Genomic DNA, 17107 nt, shown 5'->3' on the forward strand with positions numbered 1-17107 from the left:
TACCTACTATTTATATAGAGCTTTGTAGTTTGCAGAGTATCTTAAAATATTTATTTCATTCAAGACCAGAGGCAATCACATGAAGTAAGTGGGAATTATTATCATCTTTAAAAAGGATTCCTGGATGATGAAACTTATTTACGGATGAGGAAACTCAGATTAAGTGATTTATCATGGATCACTGCAGTTGTAGGCTGAAATCTTGGGCTCTCCATTATTAGGTTTGTGGTCATGAGCAATGTATGTATCAACTTCAAAACTCAATTTTTTCACCTATAAGATGACAGGGTTTTAAAATAGTAAATTATAAAATATATTTAATATTCTCAATAATCTTGGTTTCCATTTTATTTTCTAAGTTACCCAATTTGCTTTCCTAAACGTATCTTCTAGTTATCCACTTCTGTCTTCTTACTCATGCCACATATATTCTGGCATGTTTTTCTTTCATCTGTATAAACGTTACTCATTTTCAATAAATTTTACCTAGCTTGTTTAGCCAGACCAACTTCTTTATAAAACCATTCCTATTCTCAAAGACTGTGATTATATCTTCTCTTGAAAAGATATAACACTTTCTCTTACACCATTTATCAAATTCTACATGTTATTAGACATCAGCACACCAGGAAGAATAGTCATTACCATTTACCATCTGAGTCCAAGAAGCCCTTTTAAAAACACATTTTGAAGTCATTTTACAAATAATTTACAGATACAAAAGTAAAGGGATGTTGTGAAAAACAGCAGTATTAAAAATTACAGGAAAACCCTTTATTTCATATTTTTTTTGGTGTGAAGATATACATATCCAAAATAGGCAATTTCCTTTTAATACAAGTAATTGTTAATGGATAAGCCTGGAACACACTCATCTTATAAATATTGATCCAGACTTCAAATGTATTTCTAAGAGATTCCAGCTTTATATTACCTCTGGTTCTTGCACTTATATCATCAAAATGCAATGCTTTGAAAACTTTCCTGGCTCCTAGTTTTGTTGAAGAGAGGATGGTCGTTTTCTTCAGACTGTAATAGCAAAACATCTTCATTTTAGATATTGATTAGAATGATCAATCTTTTTTCATTTCTATGCTATTTATCTCCTTTCAGTCAGTGCCTTCAGCATTTGCCCACTTATGAACCATAGCAAGTAAATTTCCTAGTACAGACTTGATAAGAGGTGAAAGAATACTTTTAACAGAAATTTCTGGTCAAAAAAATTTTGCAGGATGACACCCTCCTCCCTGTAGAATGACTAACTGAACAACAAATTTTATTGTTGTCCATGGAAATATACTGTTCACTCAGCTCTTCTTCAATTTGAGAAAATATACATAGGGTGTTAGTGTGTATAATAGCTCATAATCTGAGGTTTAGTTTATATAGTTAATTTCACCTTCATTATTCATCTGGAGTACTGCTGTCTGGTTTTTGGTGTTTTGTGTGTGTGTGTGTGTGTGTGTGTGTGTGTGTGTGTGTGTTCTTACTCATCTAACAGTTGTAAAATATCTTTTGTCATTTTCTTCTCTTTGCCATTATGGACAGAAAATGAAAAATTCTGAATTCTCAACAGTGTTCAGTGAAAGGTTAAAAAGAAAAAGACTACAAAAATTCTGTCTTCTGAGTTTGGGCAATGCAGTAAGAAAGCTGAAAGATGATGAAATACTGATGATTTATTTCAATATTTTATCATCCTTCTGGATGTATTATATACATTATTTAAAGAATTTTTTCAGTGAAAGCCTTAAATTCAAAATGGTTATTTCCCAGTTATCAGATAATCGTTAAGTTGCATAATTAATAGAATATTATGGAGGCAGTGCAGAATCAGTTAAACTGATTAAGTTCTGTGCAAACAGTTTTGAGGCAGTGAAGTGATGATATATATAATCTTGATTCCAGATGAACATGTCGTTTAATTGATACTAGGTTTATGAAATTAGAGAAGATTGGGGCTATTGAGTCTGGATTTCAGAAGTCCTCTGTCCCCCCCCCCCCTTTTTCCCCCCCATTATCTGAGTTCCTTCTGGTCTCAGTTGCCTCTCCTCCCAGCTTGGACCAGCTCATTTCAATGATGCTTATATGAGCAAACTAAGTCCCCATCTTCCTCCTATCTTTTACCAGCATCCACCTTACCAATAGCAACTCTAGATAAATTTGGGTCTCTTCAGACTCCCATTGCCTGCTCACTACCGGGCTGGTGAATATTCCTTGGTGAAAGTTATAAAACCAGGCTGAGTTGCTCATTATAGGGTAGAGAGATTCCAAGATCTTTGTTCAAATTGGGAGAGAATCGAGAGAATTCAAATACTAACACCATCTTGCAAGGGAGATAGAAAGTTAGTTAGTATTAGAGCTAAGAAGAAGAGCCAAAGATTCCTGACCTTTGTTTCAGTGTTTTCCACCATAGTGAGTTGAAAAGTCAGCAAGCTGAGGGGGAAATTATATGAGATAAGAGAAAAAGCATTAAGGTGGCATGAAGGCCTGTATGGGAAATATTTTTTCTCCCCACCTGCCAGCTTTACTGTGGTCTAATAAACAGATAAAATTATAAAATATTTACAGTACATCATGATGATTTGATATACGTATACATTGTGGAAGGGTTCTACCTGTTTAGTTAACTACCACATTCATCACCTCACATATTTATCTTGCTTTTTCTTTTTTTGGCAAGGACATTTAAGTTCTACTCTCTTAGGAAATTTCAGTTATACAATACAGTGTTATCAACTATAGTCACCATATTATCCATGAGGTCCTCGGACCCTATTCATCTTATAGCTGAAAGTTTGTACACTTTTACCACATTTTCCCCACTTCTCCCTACCCCCAGCCTCAGCAACCACTTTCCTATTCTCTGTTTCTAGGAGTTTGACTTTTTTAATTCCACATAAGTGAGATGATACAATATTTGTCTTTCTGTGTCTCTCTCTGTGTGTGTGTGTGTGTGTGTGTGTGTGTATACACACACACCACATTTTGTTTATCCATCCACCAGTGAACGTTTAGTTCATTCCTATGTCTTGGCTATTGTGAATAATCTTCAGTGAACATGGGGGTGCAGATGTCTCTTTGAGATAGTGATTTCATTTCCATTGGGTATATACCCAGAAGTGGAATTACTGGATCATACGGTAGTTCTGTTTTTAATTTTTTTGAGGAATCTCCATGCCGTGTTCCACAGTGGCTGCACCAGTTTACATCCCCCTCCCCAGCAGTGCACAAGGATTTCCTTTCCTCCACATTCTTGCTAATACTTGCTTTATCCTTTATCTTTTTGGTACAGCCATTCTAACAGGTGCGAGGTGATAACTCATTGTTGTTTTGATTTGGATTTCCCTGATAATTAGCAATGTGGAGCACCTTTTCAGGTACATGTTTCCCATTTATATGTATTCTTTGGGAAAATTTAAATTTTTGTAGTACTTTAAGCTTCTTTTTAGCGAAGTTGAAATTCCCGGAATTATGAAAGAGCAAAATGTTCCAAGGTATAGGAAAAATAAGATCACTGAAAATAAACACAACAACTAATATTGGACTCAGTAACCCTGAGGACTAAAGTTAGTTGTGTGTTTATTTTCTCTCTTTTCTAGGTCTTAGGTGCTTAATGAGTAAAGTCAAGGGGCGCCTGGGTGGCGCAGTCGGTTAAGCGTCCGACTTCAGCCAGGTCACGATCTCGCGGTCCGTGAGTTCGAGCCCCGCGTCAGGCTCTGGGCTGATGGCTCGGAGCCTGGAGCCTGTTTCCGATTCTGTGTCTCCCTCTCTCTCTGCCCCTCCCCCGTTCATGCTCTGTCTCTCTCTGTCCCAAAAATAAATTAAAAAAAAAAAAAAAAAAAAAAAAAAGTTGAAAAAATGAGTAAAGTCAAAATGATGTCGTAATGATCTTTGCATCTCAACCAGTGGCTTCTGTGGTTGTGTGTTTACTGTATAAGAATTAAAGGATAATTTTCAAAAATGGTAATATCACGACTCTGATACAGATATAAAATGAACAAGGGTTAAAGATTTTGTTTAATTCAATTAAATGAGGAAAACAGGCAATTGTAATAACCTCTTCAAAGGAGAATCTAAAGAACAGAACAGCGATGTGAGGCTCGAGCTCACCCTTTGCGCGGGGCTCGAGATCATGACCTGAGAGATCATGACCTGAGCCAAAGTCAGATGCTTAACCCAATGAGCCACCCAGGCACCCCGACAGCCATTTCTTTTATAACCATGGCTATGTGTTCCCAGGGTCACAGACTTTAAATGTTCCATAGAGAAACAAGATTCCTTAAGGGATCAGTGACCAGAGAAAAGATCTTATAGATGCCCTAGCAGCTTGACCATCAAGCTTTAGTCATGTAAACAGCTGGGTAACATGAAGAATGCCGCAACCAGTAAGGAGGAAAAAAGAAGTGGCCATGAGGCCAAGGATACCTTACATGGCTTTACATTAAGTTTTAATTTTCAGGATGAGACTTCTACAGAGAGGATGTAATATCACCGTTTTTGGAGGTTATCTAAACAGTAGCAATTTTCCTTATTCAGTTTTCACCTACCTACCTACATGGTGAACACTTGAAGAACTGCTGGTTCTTTGCAAAGGCAATAAAAGGTAAATAGTCACAGGAAAACCAATTGGGCTGGAGGGGAAGTGGACAGAGAGCATCTACTTCGCATCTGTACCTCATCATTTTCCTCAGCAGTAGCTGGTGCTGGAACAGGAGATCAAACTTATTGATCATTAGAAGCCTTTCATTGGTGATTTCAGAAGAATAGTTTTAACTCTTGATTCCCAAGTAGTTATAGAGATGGACATAGTTTAGCACAGTCTGCTTTTGCCTCCTGCACATGAATTAATCCTGAGGATACATTTTGGACAGATCACACCAAGCAGCGTGCTCTAGAACAACAGGCCCTAAATAAATACGTTTAATGCTACCCATATAAACATTGTCAAAATGGGAAGTTTACATGTAGTTCTTACTAATTCAGTAATATAGCAGTAACTCATTGTTAATGTTAATTTATTAATACAACAATTGGAAAGTGTTTAAACTCTCTTATCTTCCTAGAAACTCAAATACATAGATACTTGCACCAAAACAAACAAACAAATAAACATCGATACTTATACCAAAGGTAACTCAGTCTCAGAAACTTCAAAGCTTTCAGTAACCCATTTGGCTACATAATAAGAACTCACTTGACTAAAACTAAGCATTTTCTAATCTAGCCCTCTTACTGCCTCCAGCTTGCAAACACCCAGCATAAATCTGAAACTATTATCTAACCTTCTCCTGTGTAGTTCATCACTCATGTCACTGAAATTGATTCTTGACCTCTGTACATCTCTCTTTCCTTTGAAATTTCTCATGCTGTCTCTTCCTTCTATATTTTAACAGAGAGAACTTTGACAAAACATGAGCTAGTCACTTTTATTTTGTAGTCTTTGTTTATATACCTTAAGGTATTTTTATTGTGTATTTGAATTCTTTTGTGTATTGTTTTGACATTTACATCCATTTCTCTAGATAACAAATTACTGCGTCCCATATCAAGTAATCATGATGAAGCTACTCTTAGAATTGCTTGTGCTTCTGGCAACATGTTTAATAGTAAAAAAAAAAAAAATTCAACATACACATAAAGAGAAAGGTATCACTTCAGAATGACTTGTAAAATAACATCAGCATAAAAATAAGGCTGGTTTACAGAGCCAAAGAAAGAAATCATGCTATGTGCAAGAAAAAAAACATTTATAAAAGTTGACACAAAAACAGTGGTGGAATTGTATTTGTCCAGGCTGAACTCATGCTTATTTACAGCACATGTCACACCTCTGATGCTAGTGATGTGAAATCGTCTAGTGAAAAGCAAGCAGCCCTGGGGTTTTAACTTTTCAGGAAGACTGCTGTAATAGATAAATGAACCAACATTTTCAGATTGCATATTATAACCTGGTTCTCCCATCTAAGCAGACACCCAGTTTTGACCATTTCTGGTTAAATATTGAATGTCTTTCTTTCCTTTATATATGATACCAGCAGTAACCTAAACATGCTCCATACCTAAAGGTTACTGTGACCAAATATGGTAGATAAACTGACCTTGGTTCTAACAAGGATGAATTTAATCTGTCGTTTGGAGAGTTAGCAACGCTGCCACTGTAGAACTGTTTGTGGCATGTGCACGTGTGTGAGTGTGTGAGTGTGTGTGTGAGAGAGCAAGAGAGAGAAAGATTGTGAGAGACAGAGAGATAGAGAGAGGTCCTGAGCAGGACACTCTCCTTACCTGGGTTGGATCATAAAAGCAGTGTTGGCAGAATGTCCACTGCATGTGAGGATTGGGTCCTATTTCATAACAGACTGTTTTTACTCCCAAGAAATTGGAAAGCATTAAGTTATCTGTGTTTAAGTACATCTTTCTCCTTGTTTTTTCAACTTTTCCATTAGCCAGAACAGATTACCTGTCTGGAATGTTGTTTGTTACCCACAAGAGAGATAGCGTTTGTATTTCAAATACAGATTTAACATATGACCTGGAATTCATTATTATGCTCCTTCTCAAGCTATGGTACAAAGTAGCAGACTCTGAACAAATGATTATTGTTCTGTGGGATTGCCACAAAATCTACCAAGTACTTCTGCACATAATGGAATGAAATACCAAAATGTCTGGCTTATAATTATACCTGATTGAAGTGCCCTTACATGAAAAAGGCTTCCTTTGTGCCTATTTCTCCTATGATTTCCTTCCCCTTCCATGTCCTTCTCTCTCTTAAAACTGCTACGTGTTCTGTCCCTACTTTGCTTGAAACCCATTCATCACATACCTGCCCCCCACATTTTCCATCTTACCGTTTTCATAAGATGATGAAAGGTTGGCAAATAGAGCTATTACTACATTTTAGCTGGTTTTCAAGGTACTTTGGTGCATTTTTGGCTGGCATTATGATGTAGACAACAGACCATGGCATTAATCAGAGTGAGTGTTCCAAAACTAACAAACATGGCAGCCAGTCTGAAAAGCAGTCGGAAGACATCAAACAGCATAAAATATGTAAATATATAAATCTTACCATTCAGCTATTTATATACATTTCACTACTATCTAGTACAGAGTTGTGCTGCTTTTTTTTCTATGTTGGAAGTGATTTCCTCCCAAATGATGAAGGTATGTTTTTATTTTCTTGTTTCCAGTGTTAGTCTTGAAACTAAAGATCATCCAGTTTTCATTACTGTTGATGAAATTTTCTTTAATGAAACATTGTTATAATCTTATCCCTAGTTCTCTGAGATATAATTGAAATTTCTTTTTTTAATTTGTTGCCCTGGGAAATTTGTCTCCTTTTCATTCTGGAAACTTATATTCTTTAGTCTGGATTTCCTTTTTAATATTATTTTTCTGATATTTTTCTCCTGCACATAACAGATAGTCTTAAGTGATTTCTTTGTTTTCCATTTCAATTTATGAAAATGATTACATAGGTATCACAAACAGTTGAACTCACTAAATAGGCAAGGTATCTAGATAATTTCCCATCATAGAACCAGGTGATAAAAGAGGATAGAACAGTAGTTGGTAAGTAAAAACTACCCTCTGAACTCAGTGCAAACCCCAGATCAGTTTAGTTAAATGTTCTGGAAACTGAGGTTCCGAGGATGCCTAGAGTATTTATTTCTACCGCCAGCAGTTTTTTTATTTTAGTTTATATTTTGTAGTAATCTGTACACCCAACGTGGGCTCAAACTCAACCCTGAGATCAGGAGACATCCTTTTCCAACTGAGCCAGCCTGGCACCCCTCCACTGGCAGAAGTTTTAGAGTTTTGAATTCCAATTAGTTCTGTGCCACAGCAGACTCACTCTTACTCTCACTAAAAGCAGGCAACATAGAGCCATCCAGACACCTGCCATTTACTGTGCACCAGAAAGAACTGAATGGCAATTACACTAAATTTTGCTTTTTAAAAATAATACTAAAAACCCAGTTTTCTTTCAGCCATCTATCACTTGAAAAGATTTCAAAAAGTACCAAGGCCAGGGCCTCCATCCTCAGATATTATAATTTAATTGGTCTGGAGTAGTGCCTGGGCATAAATATTTTTTTAAAAGCTTCTGAGATGGTTCTAGGACTGCTGGTATACAAGTTCACTGTTGGATGATGAGCATTAATAATGAAGGTCAAATTACAAAATGGAGATGGAAGTTTATAATTGCTCTTTTTCTAATTACACAAATAATATATAAATTCTTTCTTATTGTTTAAAAAAGAAACTGTATGGGGCGCCTGGGTGGCTCGGTCGGTTAAGCGTCCGACTTCGGCTCAGGTCATGATCTCACGGTCCATGAGTTCGAGCCCCGCGTCGGGCTCTGTGCTGACAGTTCAGAGCCTGGAGCCTGTTTCAGATTCTTTGTCTCCCTCTCTCTCTACCCCTCCCATGTTCATGCTCTGTCTTTCTCTGTCTCAAAAATAAATAAACGTTTAAAAAAATTAAAAAAAAAGAAACTGTATGAAAATTAATATAAAAATGAAAGTCCCCCTTCACATTACCTCCCTTCTCCTCAGATGTAACCCCTGTTAATTTATGGTTTATCCTTCTAGTAGTTTTTCCATGCATTTAAAAAAATGCATACAATTACTTATAACCATATACAGTGTTTTTGAAGCATAAGTAGGATTATACTATATTTGTGTGTTATCTTGTGGTGCTATTCTTACTTAATTTATCTTGAGATATTTCCATGTGAATACATACAGATCTACCTCAGTTAAAAATAATATTGTTTTACTTCATTTCTTTTAATAACTGTGGTGTTTCTCAGTGTATGTGGGTTCTAATTTCTTTTTATTTTCACATATTTACAGCTCAGTGGTAGAGAGCATTGACTACAGCAGACTACCTGGTTTTGACTATAAGCATTTATTATTGTTAGTATTATTATCATTTAATTTTTCTATTTTTTACCTATATGGGCAGCACTATATTAGAATACATTTCTTTTTCTGTAATGTTTATTTATTTTTGAGACAGCACAAGTGGGGGAGGGGCCAAGAAAGGAGGACAGAGGATCCAAAGCAGGCTGTGCACTGGCAGGCTGACAGCAGCAAACCCAATGTGGGACTCGAACTCACGAACTGCAAGATCATGACCTGAGCCGAAGTTGGACACTCAACAGACTGAGCCCCCCAGATGACCCTACAATATATTTCCAATACAGTAAAATATTTCTGTAAGCAAATTTTTAAAGAGTTAGCACTGTTGGGTGAGAGGGTATGTGCATTAACATTTGAAATGTACTGTCAGTCAAATTGCTCTCCAAAAGAGGCCCTCTCAATTTACATTCACTGCAACCAATAGAATCTCATTCCAGTATTTATTTCAAGGCCTAAACAAATCATTCACGTTGTAATATGACTTCATGGGATAACTAAAATGTCAGGGTCTTTATTTTGACTGGAATTTTATTGAGTTGGTTTGATAACTCTGATTATAACAGGTCATCCTGAAGTTCTGACTTCACAGCCTTAAACCTATGTTTAAAGAAAATGGAAAAATTATTTATTAATTTGTTAGATAAAACTTTTCAACCTATGCAGTACAAGAGGCATAGAAATAAAACTGGGCATTGGCATTGAAGAGTCTAGATTAGATTAGCTCCAACCTTCATTGTATAGGTGGGACCATTCAAAGAAGGATGTTCATATCCCCCCCCATCATAGAGATAGAGCAGTAACCTAAATCTCAAGAAATAATCTACTTCAAATCTGTGTGTGTGTGTGTGTGTGTGTGTGTGTGTGTGCGCGCGCGCGCACATCTATACAATGTAGATGTTGTAGTACCTCATAGGGTTTGGGGGAGGATTAAATTATATAATACATTTGAAACCTGTTGCACAGTGTCTCTGGAACATAGTAAGATTTTAGTGAATTGAACCTCATTATTATTTCTATTGTTGTTTTAATTCTGTTAACAGTATGTTCAATCCTACTCTGTATAGATCATTTTATTTTTAGCACGAGTTAGAGGTACCTGGGTGGCTCAGTCGGTTAAGTGCCAGACTTCGGCTCAGATCATGATCTCACAGTTTGTGAGTTCAGGCTCCGCATCCGGCTCTGTGCTGACAGCTCGGAGCCTGAAGCCTGCTTTGGATTCTGTGTGTGTGTCTCTCTCTCTGCCCCTCCCTTACTTGCACTCTGTCTCTCTTTCTCAAAAATAAATAAACATTTAAAAAAATTAAAAAAAAGAAATGCTTATTTTTAGCATGAATTAAGGTAATTTAGGGGGATACTGGCTTCTGTATTTCAGAAGATACAAATAATTTTTTTTTCTGGTGTTAAATATGTATTTGTTCCAGAAGAATCTTTTTAAAAATCACAAATCACCACTAACCACTACTTTTAAAAATCTCAATGTTTTTGCCCACTGTACTTAAGAAAAATATATAAAAATTAACCTTACTAAAATGTTTTATTGCTTAATTGGCTTATAGTCTTAGTCTAGATATAAGAATGAAATACAAAGAAACAGATTCATGTAAAGAACAGATGCTTTAATAGAGGTCAGAAAATGTATGGTCTATAGAAAGGCCTTTCTGACTCTGTGATTCATCAAAGTTTTCTAACTCTCCTCTTGGTATGTTGGGGCAGATCCTGTGAAGTGAATAAACTATACCCAGTATAAGTTAAGAATGTGTGGACGCCTGTATCGAAACAAATTGGGCCTTCTGGAAGAAATCTGTATCTCTTACCCTCAGGAGATACAGGGTGGGCAGATTGCTTCCAACAAAAGCTACATGCCTTTTCTTTAGCTCTCTTGAGTTCTTTGATGGCATTTCTCCTATCCACCTCCCTCCTACTGTCAGACTGGTATTGAGCAATGCCAGGTGTTTGGGTTGGTCAGCACACAGTTGGATTAGGTATCAAGTATTCAGTCGTATTAATATAGAAAACTGTAGACTTGAATGTCATTGGTATCATTTTCGGATTTTAGTTGGACTGTATCAGGATAAACAGTGACAAGCAATCTCTTCAAAGAGTCAGTTATCCTTTCTGCCAGTTAGTTTCTGGAATTCTTTCCAATCTGTGACTTCTCTGGTCTCCCATTTGGAAATTGTATTGATCGTTTTCCACATAATTCTTTTCCAGGGATTTGTATGTCCTCTTTTCTGCGTTCACCCCTTCTTCCTGCCCTATACCTTGCACTTCTTTTTCCACTCTATTCTCTCTCCTTGATACCACTGTACTTACTGTTGTTCAGTATTTGTTCCTGAGAAGCTTACAGATCACTGTATCCTTATCTTTAATGCCCCTTCCAACCCCCCAAAATGTAGATTTATTTTTCCATTAAATTCTGTTAGTTAGTTAGTTAGTTTATTTAGGAGGAGAGAGCAGGGAAGGGGCAGAGAGAGAGGGAGAGCGAGAATCCCAAGCAGGCTTTGCACTGTCAGCACAGAGCCTGATGCAGGTCTTGATCTCAAACCATGAGATCATGACCTGCACCAGAATCAAGAGTCAGACACTTAACCGACTGAACCACCCAGGCATCCCTCCATATAAAGTCTTATTGAATTAGCACTTTGAAATACTTAGAAGTGCCTAAGTTATATTTTTCAAATTACACTTTTAGGCAAAGCTGGCTCTCTGTGTGTGGTGTCACCCCTCTGCCCAACTTTTTATCACTTTTGGGATCCAGGGGAAACATACGATTGGTGAATTATTTCATCTAAGTCATTGAGGTATCATTTAAAAATTAATGTCTATATTCTAATCTACTAGTTTTCAGTCGGGTTCAGTTCTATAACCATTGTTACCATTATCATTTGAAAATATAATTAAGTTATTCTGTGGTTAGATCCCCAAAATGAGAATTTTTCTAAGGGTCATAGCAGATCTAAATTCTGATTTCAGGGGCGCCTGGGTGGCTCAGTTGTTTAAATGTCTGACTTCGGCTCAGGTCTTGCGGTTCACGAGTTCAAGCCCCACATCGGGCTCTGTGCTGATGGCTCAGAGCCTGGAGCCTGCTTCGGATTCTGTGTCTCCCTCTGTCTTTGCCCCTTCCCCACTTGTACTCTCTCAAAAATGAGCAAAACATTTAAAAAAAATAAATAAATTCTGATTTCAGAATCAGAGTTCTAATTTTTATTTTGAAATCCTCAGTACTTTGCATATGTTTTGATTAACTTATTAACTAATGTAGTTTTTTGAGCTTACTTTATTAAGATCCACCTAATTACTTATTCCATAATGTAATAAAATATTTGTAAAGCCCTAAAGGATTTCCTTTTATTTATTTTGCCATTGTAGGTGCTTCTATCCTACTATATCTATTGTTGGCATTCTCGTTTCATTTAAAAATTTTAATCTTATTTTGATAGTCTTTTAAAAAATTGGCTTCAATACAGAGAAAGACAGATACCATATGGTTTCACTCTTATGTGGATCCTGAGAAACTTAACATAAACCCGTGGGGGAGGGGAAGGAAAAAAAAAAAAAAAAGAGGTTAGAGTGGGAGAGAGCCAAAGCATAAGAGACTGTTAAAAACTGAGAACAAACTGAGGGTTGATGGGGGGTGAGAGGGAGGGGAGGGTGGGTGATGGGTATTGAGGAGGGCACCTTTTGGGATGAGCACTGGGTGTTGTATGGTAACCAATTTGACAATAAATTTCATGTATTGAAAAAAAATTGGCTTCAATTTGATTGTTATTTTCCATCTTAAAAAGCATCTTAAGTAAGAGGTAATATTTGTAGAATGTGCTAGCTCAGTAGAATTAAAGTATTTATAATTTTATAAGAACTTTAGATAAAGTTTTAAGACTAATCTGAACATTTTTATTTTACTTTATGTTTAATATGTGAGAAAATGCCCAATGTGCCATTGGTTCATAGTTTTATAAAATACTTAACCATGAATGATTTTACTTTTTATGGTTGGCTATCAGAATGTATAATGAAGTGTGATTATAGTTTTCTTCATATATAGTCTTTTGCTTGTGGATCTAGGTCTTTATATTAAGCATGTAGCCATACAAGGGCACACATGCCATTTTCATTCTCACATCAAATGTAAAATTCATTCAAACTAACAAAAGCAAGCTGATTTGGAGAGGTGTGGACAGTGAACAAAGGAGACAAGTACCATGTAGAGCTTGTATGGAGAGTGTGGTGTGGTATCATTTGTGTGCTAAAAGGTAGCTGAACATTTCCATTTTGGTGTCAGTCCCTTGGGAAGGACGGGGTTTCATAATGGGGTGTGATCTGCCCTCTTAGTAAGAGTGATTGACATTGAATGATTAAATAGAAGAGGAGAATAAATACCACTCCTCCCCTTTTAAGACTAAGCACATATACACTGAATGCAAATCTTTTCAGTGTAGAAGACAGTCTGGCCTAATGATAGCACATACTGAAAAGCTAGGAGAGTGAATTAACTGAGCAGATCAAAATGCAAGGAAACCCAAATTATATAGTATCCTTAAAAATAACTTTTAAAACCTGAAGGTAATGGTAAATGCACATACAGAATATGATGGAAGACCCCATTTGTAAAAGTGGAATCCTGACATTAGCTCTTGGTAAATGCATGGGCAGAATGGTTCCCTGAATTGGATAACACAGTGCATACCACAGTGACTGATGAAATTGATGTGTCCGCAGGAAAGCATGTTCTATTACTGAAGGCTTTAACTTATTTTCTCCTCTTCCACAATGAGTTCCTGAGTGGATGTTATTCTCAGGGAAGTGCATTTAATTCAAAAGAAGATATTTAATAGAAGGGCAGATTTAATTTAGTCTAAGAATTCACTTATCCGTAGAAAAGAGAACTCTGTGGGAAAACATTATTATAAGTGATATGGTTATATATTTCAAAGATACCATTTTTAGTGTGTTATTTGGGGGACCTGAACTTCAGTCATTCATGGGTAATATAATTATTCTTCTTTAATTTTTCCATTATCTCTTAGAACACATGGCTAAAACAATTTGCATCTGGATCATAATATATGTTTTATTAATTTATTATATTAAGGTGTATAATTGCACAAGAAATAATCAGAAAAAGTGGTTTCTTGGTTCTTCCCTTAAATTTTTGAAAATATGATGCACTCCTTTTCCCTGGGATAAATACTTGTTAATTATTGCAAAGAATAAAAGCCCATCTTGTGAATCCATTATTCTAAAATCTGAAAGGTAATATTGGTAACTGAAGAAATAGGCCATAGTTATCCTAGTATTTGCCAGGTAAAAAACTAACCAAACAAAAAACACCCTCTGTGACTTGTCTCAGAAAATACAATACTAGTGCTCAGTAGGTTAGTAGTAGCTTAGTTTGTCTTTGAAATATATGGTAGTATAAGTTGTTAAGCTTGCTCTCCTTTTGTTCCCCCCCCCCACAATGTAATCAATTATAATTATTTTATTGTCAGTATAGTCTTAAGTTCATGCTCACAGTTACCACTTATTTGCTATCTTTTTAAAAAATATTGTGACTTATTGTTTGTGCTTCATATTAAGAATTATGGGGTCATAAATGTATTTAAAAATAAATTTAAAATAGAAAGCTCTTAAAACATTTCGTTTGGAGACAAAACAAGTAAATTCTATACTCAACAAGTGGATTAAAAACCTTTATAAATGTACAATATTATGTTCTTTATATTTTTTGAATGTAAAATATTCAAAGAAAATCTGACGAAAGCTGAGCAAATATATATCTCAGCTTTTAATTTTTTTTAATGTTTATTTATTTTTGAGAGAGAGACAATCTAAGTGTTTAGAAGCTTTCTTCTATAGCTTCTTCTGATTCAGATACTTACTATATTGCTCTAATATCACTTCATAATTTGCTAGATATCACTCACCATAGACATCTGACTTCTTATATATCAGATTTCACCACATTACTTAATATGTACAAAGGAAAAAATTCTTCCAGTTCAGCTGGTTTCCACAGTCAACATAATTAAACACCCAAAGAAATGTTAAACTAACAAAATTTAATCTGGTCTATAATTTTCTCAATTGCTGAGTGCATTGCAGTGCATATTATTATGTTAACAGCTTTATTTTTTAATGGACTTCTTTTTAAAGCTAGCTGGTCATTTTTTGTTGACCATTGGCTGCCCTCTAGTGGACTACAACTGTTCTTTTAAAATGACCTCTCAAACCTAAAAAAAAAAAAAAAGTCATTTCTATATGGAAGTGTGACTAGTCTTTCATGTTTTAGTACTCTTGTTTTTCATTGACTATTATGCTTAGCACAATTAGCTTTATAACTTTGTTAGAGCATTTTGCCAAAGACAGTCTTGAAAGCAACTGGCATTAAAAATAGCCATTCCATACTCATTAATAAGGACATGTTAAAAGAGGCTGATCTCATTGATAGTGTATTTTGTCATTTTTAAAAACTGTACAATGTGTTTTATGGCCCGTGCTCCCTGCTTCTAAGATGTTTTCCTTGTTCTTGTTGCAGATGCTACAACTGTGGCGGCCTTGATCATCATGCTAAGGAATGTAGTCTACCTCCTCAGCCAAAGAAGTGCCATTACTGTCAGAGCATCGCGCACATGGTGGCCAACTGCCCACATAAAACTGTTGCGCAGCCGCCTGCCAGTTCTCAGGGAAGACAGGAAGCAGAATCACAGCCATGCACTTCGACTTTTCCTCGAGAGCTGGGGGGAGGGCATGGCTGCACGTCACCGCCGTTTCCTCAGGAGGCGAGGTTCGAGATAGCAGAATGGCCAGGCAGGTCATCTCAAGAAACTTCCCTGGCGAAGTCCTCTGCAGTGCCGGAAGAACCAAGCAAAAAGGGGCCTTCCGTTCAAAAAAGAAAAAAGACATAACCCTCCTTCTGAAATGTTACCGATTTCTTTCCCCAGTTGGGAAGTCTACCTCATGCAAGTACAGGGGAACAGTATTTCACAGCAGCAGCTGATTTGGGATTTTTAACTACTGTTGAGGAACTGTGAATTTTTTTAAACAGACAAATCACTCTAAGCAAATTACATTTGAGCAGGGTGTCATGTTTTATGTGACTCAGAGAATGAAATACTATGTATATCTATATGTGCATGTGTGAGAGGGAGAGAGCCTGAGTCCGTGTGTGTGTGTGTGTAGGAGGATTTTCTATAGGAATGTAGACATATATATAAAGCGGGTTCGTCTTTATATATGTGTGTATAGAGATACAAGCACACACCCTCCCTCACAGAATTGGACATCCCCAAGAATTGCAAACCCATATGAAGCATTTTAGATGGTTTCAGAGATAATCCCTGGAGATTTTTCTTCAAATACCACTCCCTTTATATTACATGAAAATAAACACATGACTGTTACCTTTTGTGTGAACCAAAGGCTACTTCAGATCTCAGAGCTGCCAATCATATGGTACTAAAGGTTTTAAGTCATCAGTTCTCCCAAGTATGGGATTGCCTCTCTTTCCTGATGTCTATAGAGGGTCCCCCCTACCCCAACGCCCTTTGAAGGCAGTACCTTAACTCCATATGCCTCCGACTGCCATAAGCTCTTTTGAATCTGGGATCCATAACTCCAGAAAAGATAATGAATGTGTAATTACTGTGCCGATATTTCGATGTTTTTAATTCACGTGTTTTGACTGTAAATTAGATGCCTACTAAGAAAAATGAAGGGGGAGGGCAATGTACAAATGTAGTGACTTGATTGTTTTCCATGATGTTTTGATACCAGCTCATTATCATCTTTCACATGTTGTGAAGTTTTTAAGGGATTGTGGCAACAGCAGCTTCCCTTGACGGAGTCAGTCCGAACCATCGCGCCGAACAGGGGGCCTCCTCGTTTACTACTGAAGACCTTGGAGGAAAACTCCAGTCGTGCGGTGTTGGTGTGGGTTTTTTTTGTTTGTTTGTTTTTTGTTTTTTTTTTTTTTTGGTGGCTTTTTTTATTCCCCCTAGAGAGTTATCTAACTTGTCTCTAAAACCAGACAGCACAGGTAAGAATAAAATCCTGGGGTTGAGAACGAAAAGTAAGTGGATGTTCACAATTGCCCACTACGGTTGCCCTACAGCAGCGTGGGGTGGCAGGCAACTAGACTGGCGTTCCTGGGGCCGAGTGTGGAGCCTCTCCTAGGGAGAGCT

General features: G+C 36.7%; 1 protein-coding gene across 1 annotated transcript in view; it reads left to right on the forward strand.

The window, feature by feature from the left end:
* Positions 1–16863, forward strand: part of LIN28B (lin-28 RNA binding posttranscriptional regulator B) — a 112975-nt gene extending 96112 nt beyond the window's left edge. Inside the window, exon 4 of the mRNA XM_078447632.2 lies at positions 15463–16863. Coding sequence (XP_078303758.2) covers positions 15463–15832 — 370 coding nt within the window. The 3' untranslated portion in view covers positions 15833–16863. The remainder of the gene's footprint in view (positions 1–15462) is intronic.
* Positions 16864–17107: the final 244 nt, after the last annotated feature.

This window comes from Panthera onca, chromosome B2 (assembly GCF_046562875.1).
Source record: "Panthera onca isolate mPanOnc1 chromosome B2, mPanOnc1 haplotype 2, whole genome shotgun sequence".
Taxonomy (NCBI): Eukaryota; Metazoa; Chordata; class Mammalia; order Carnivora; family Felidae; genus Panthera; species Panthera onca.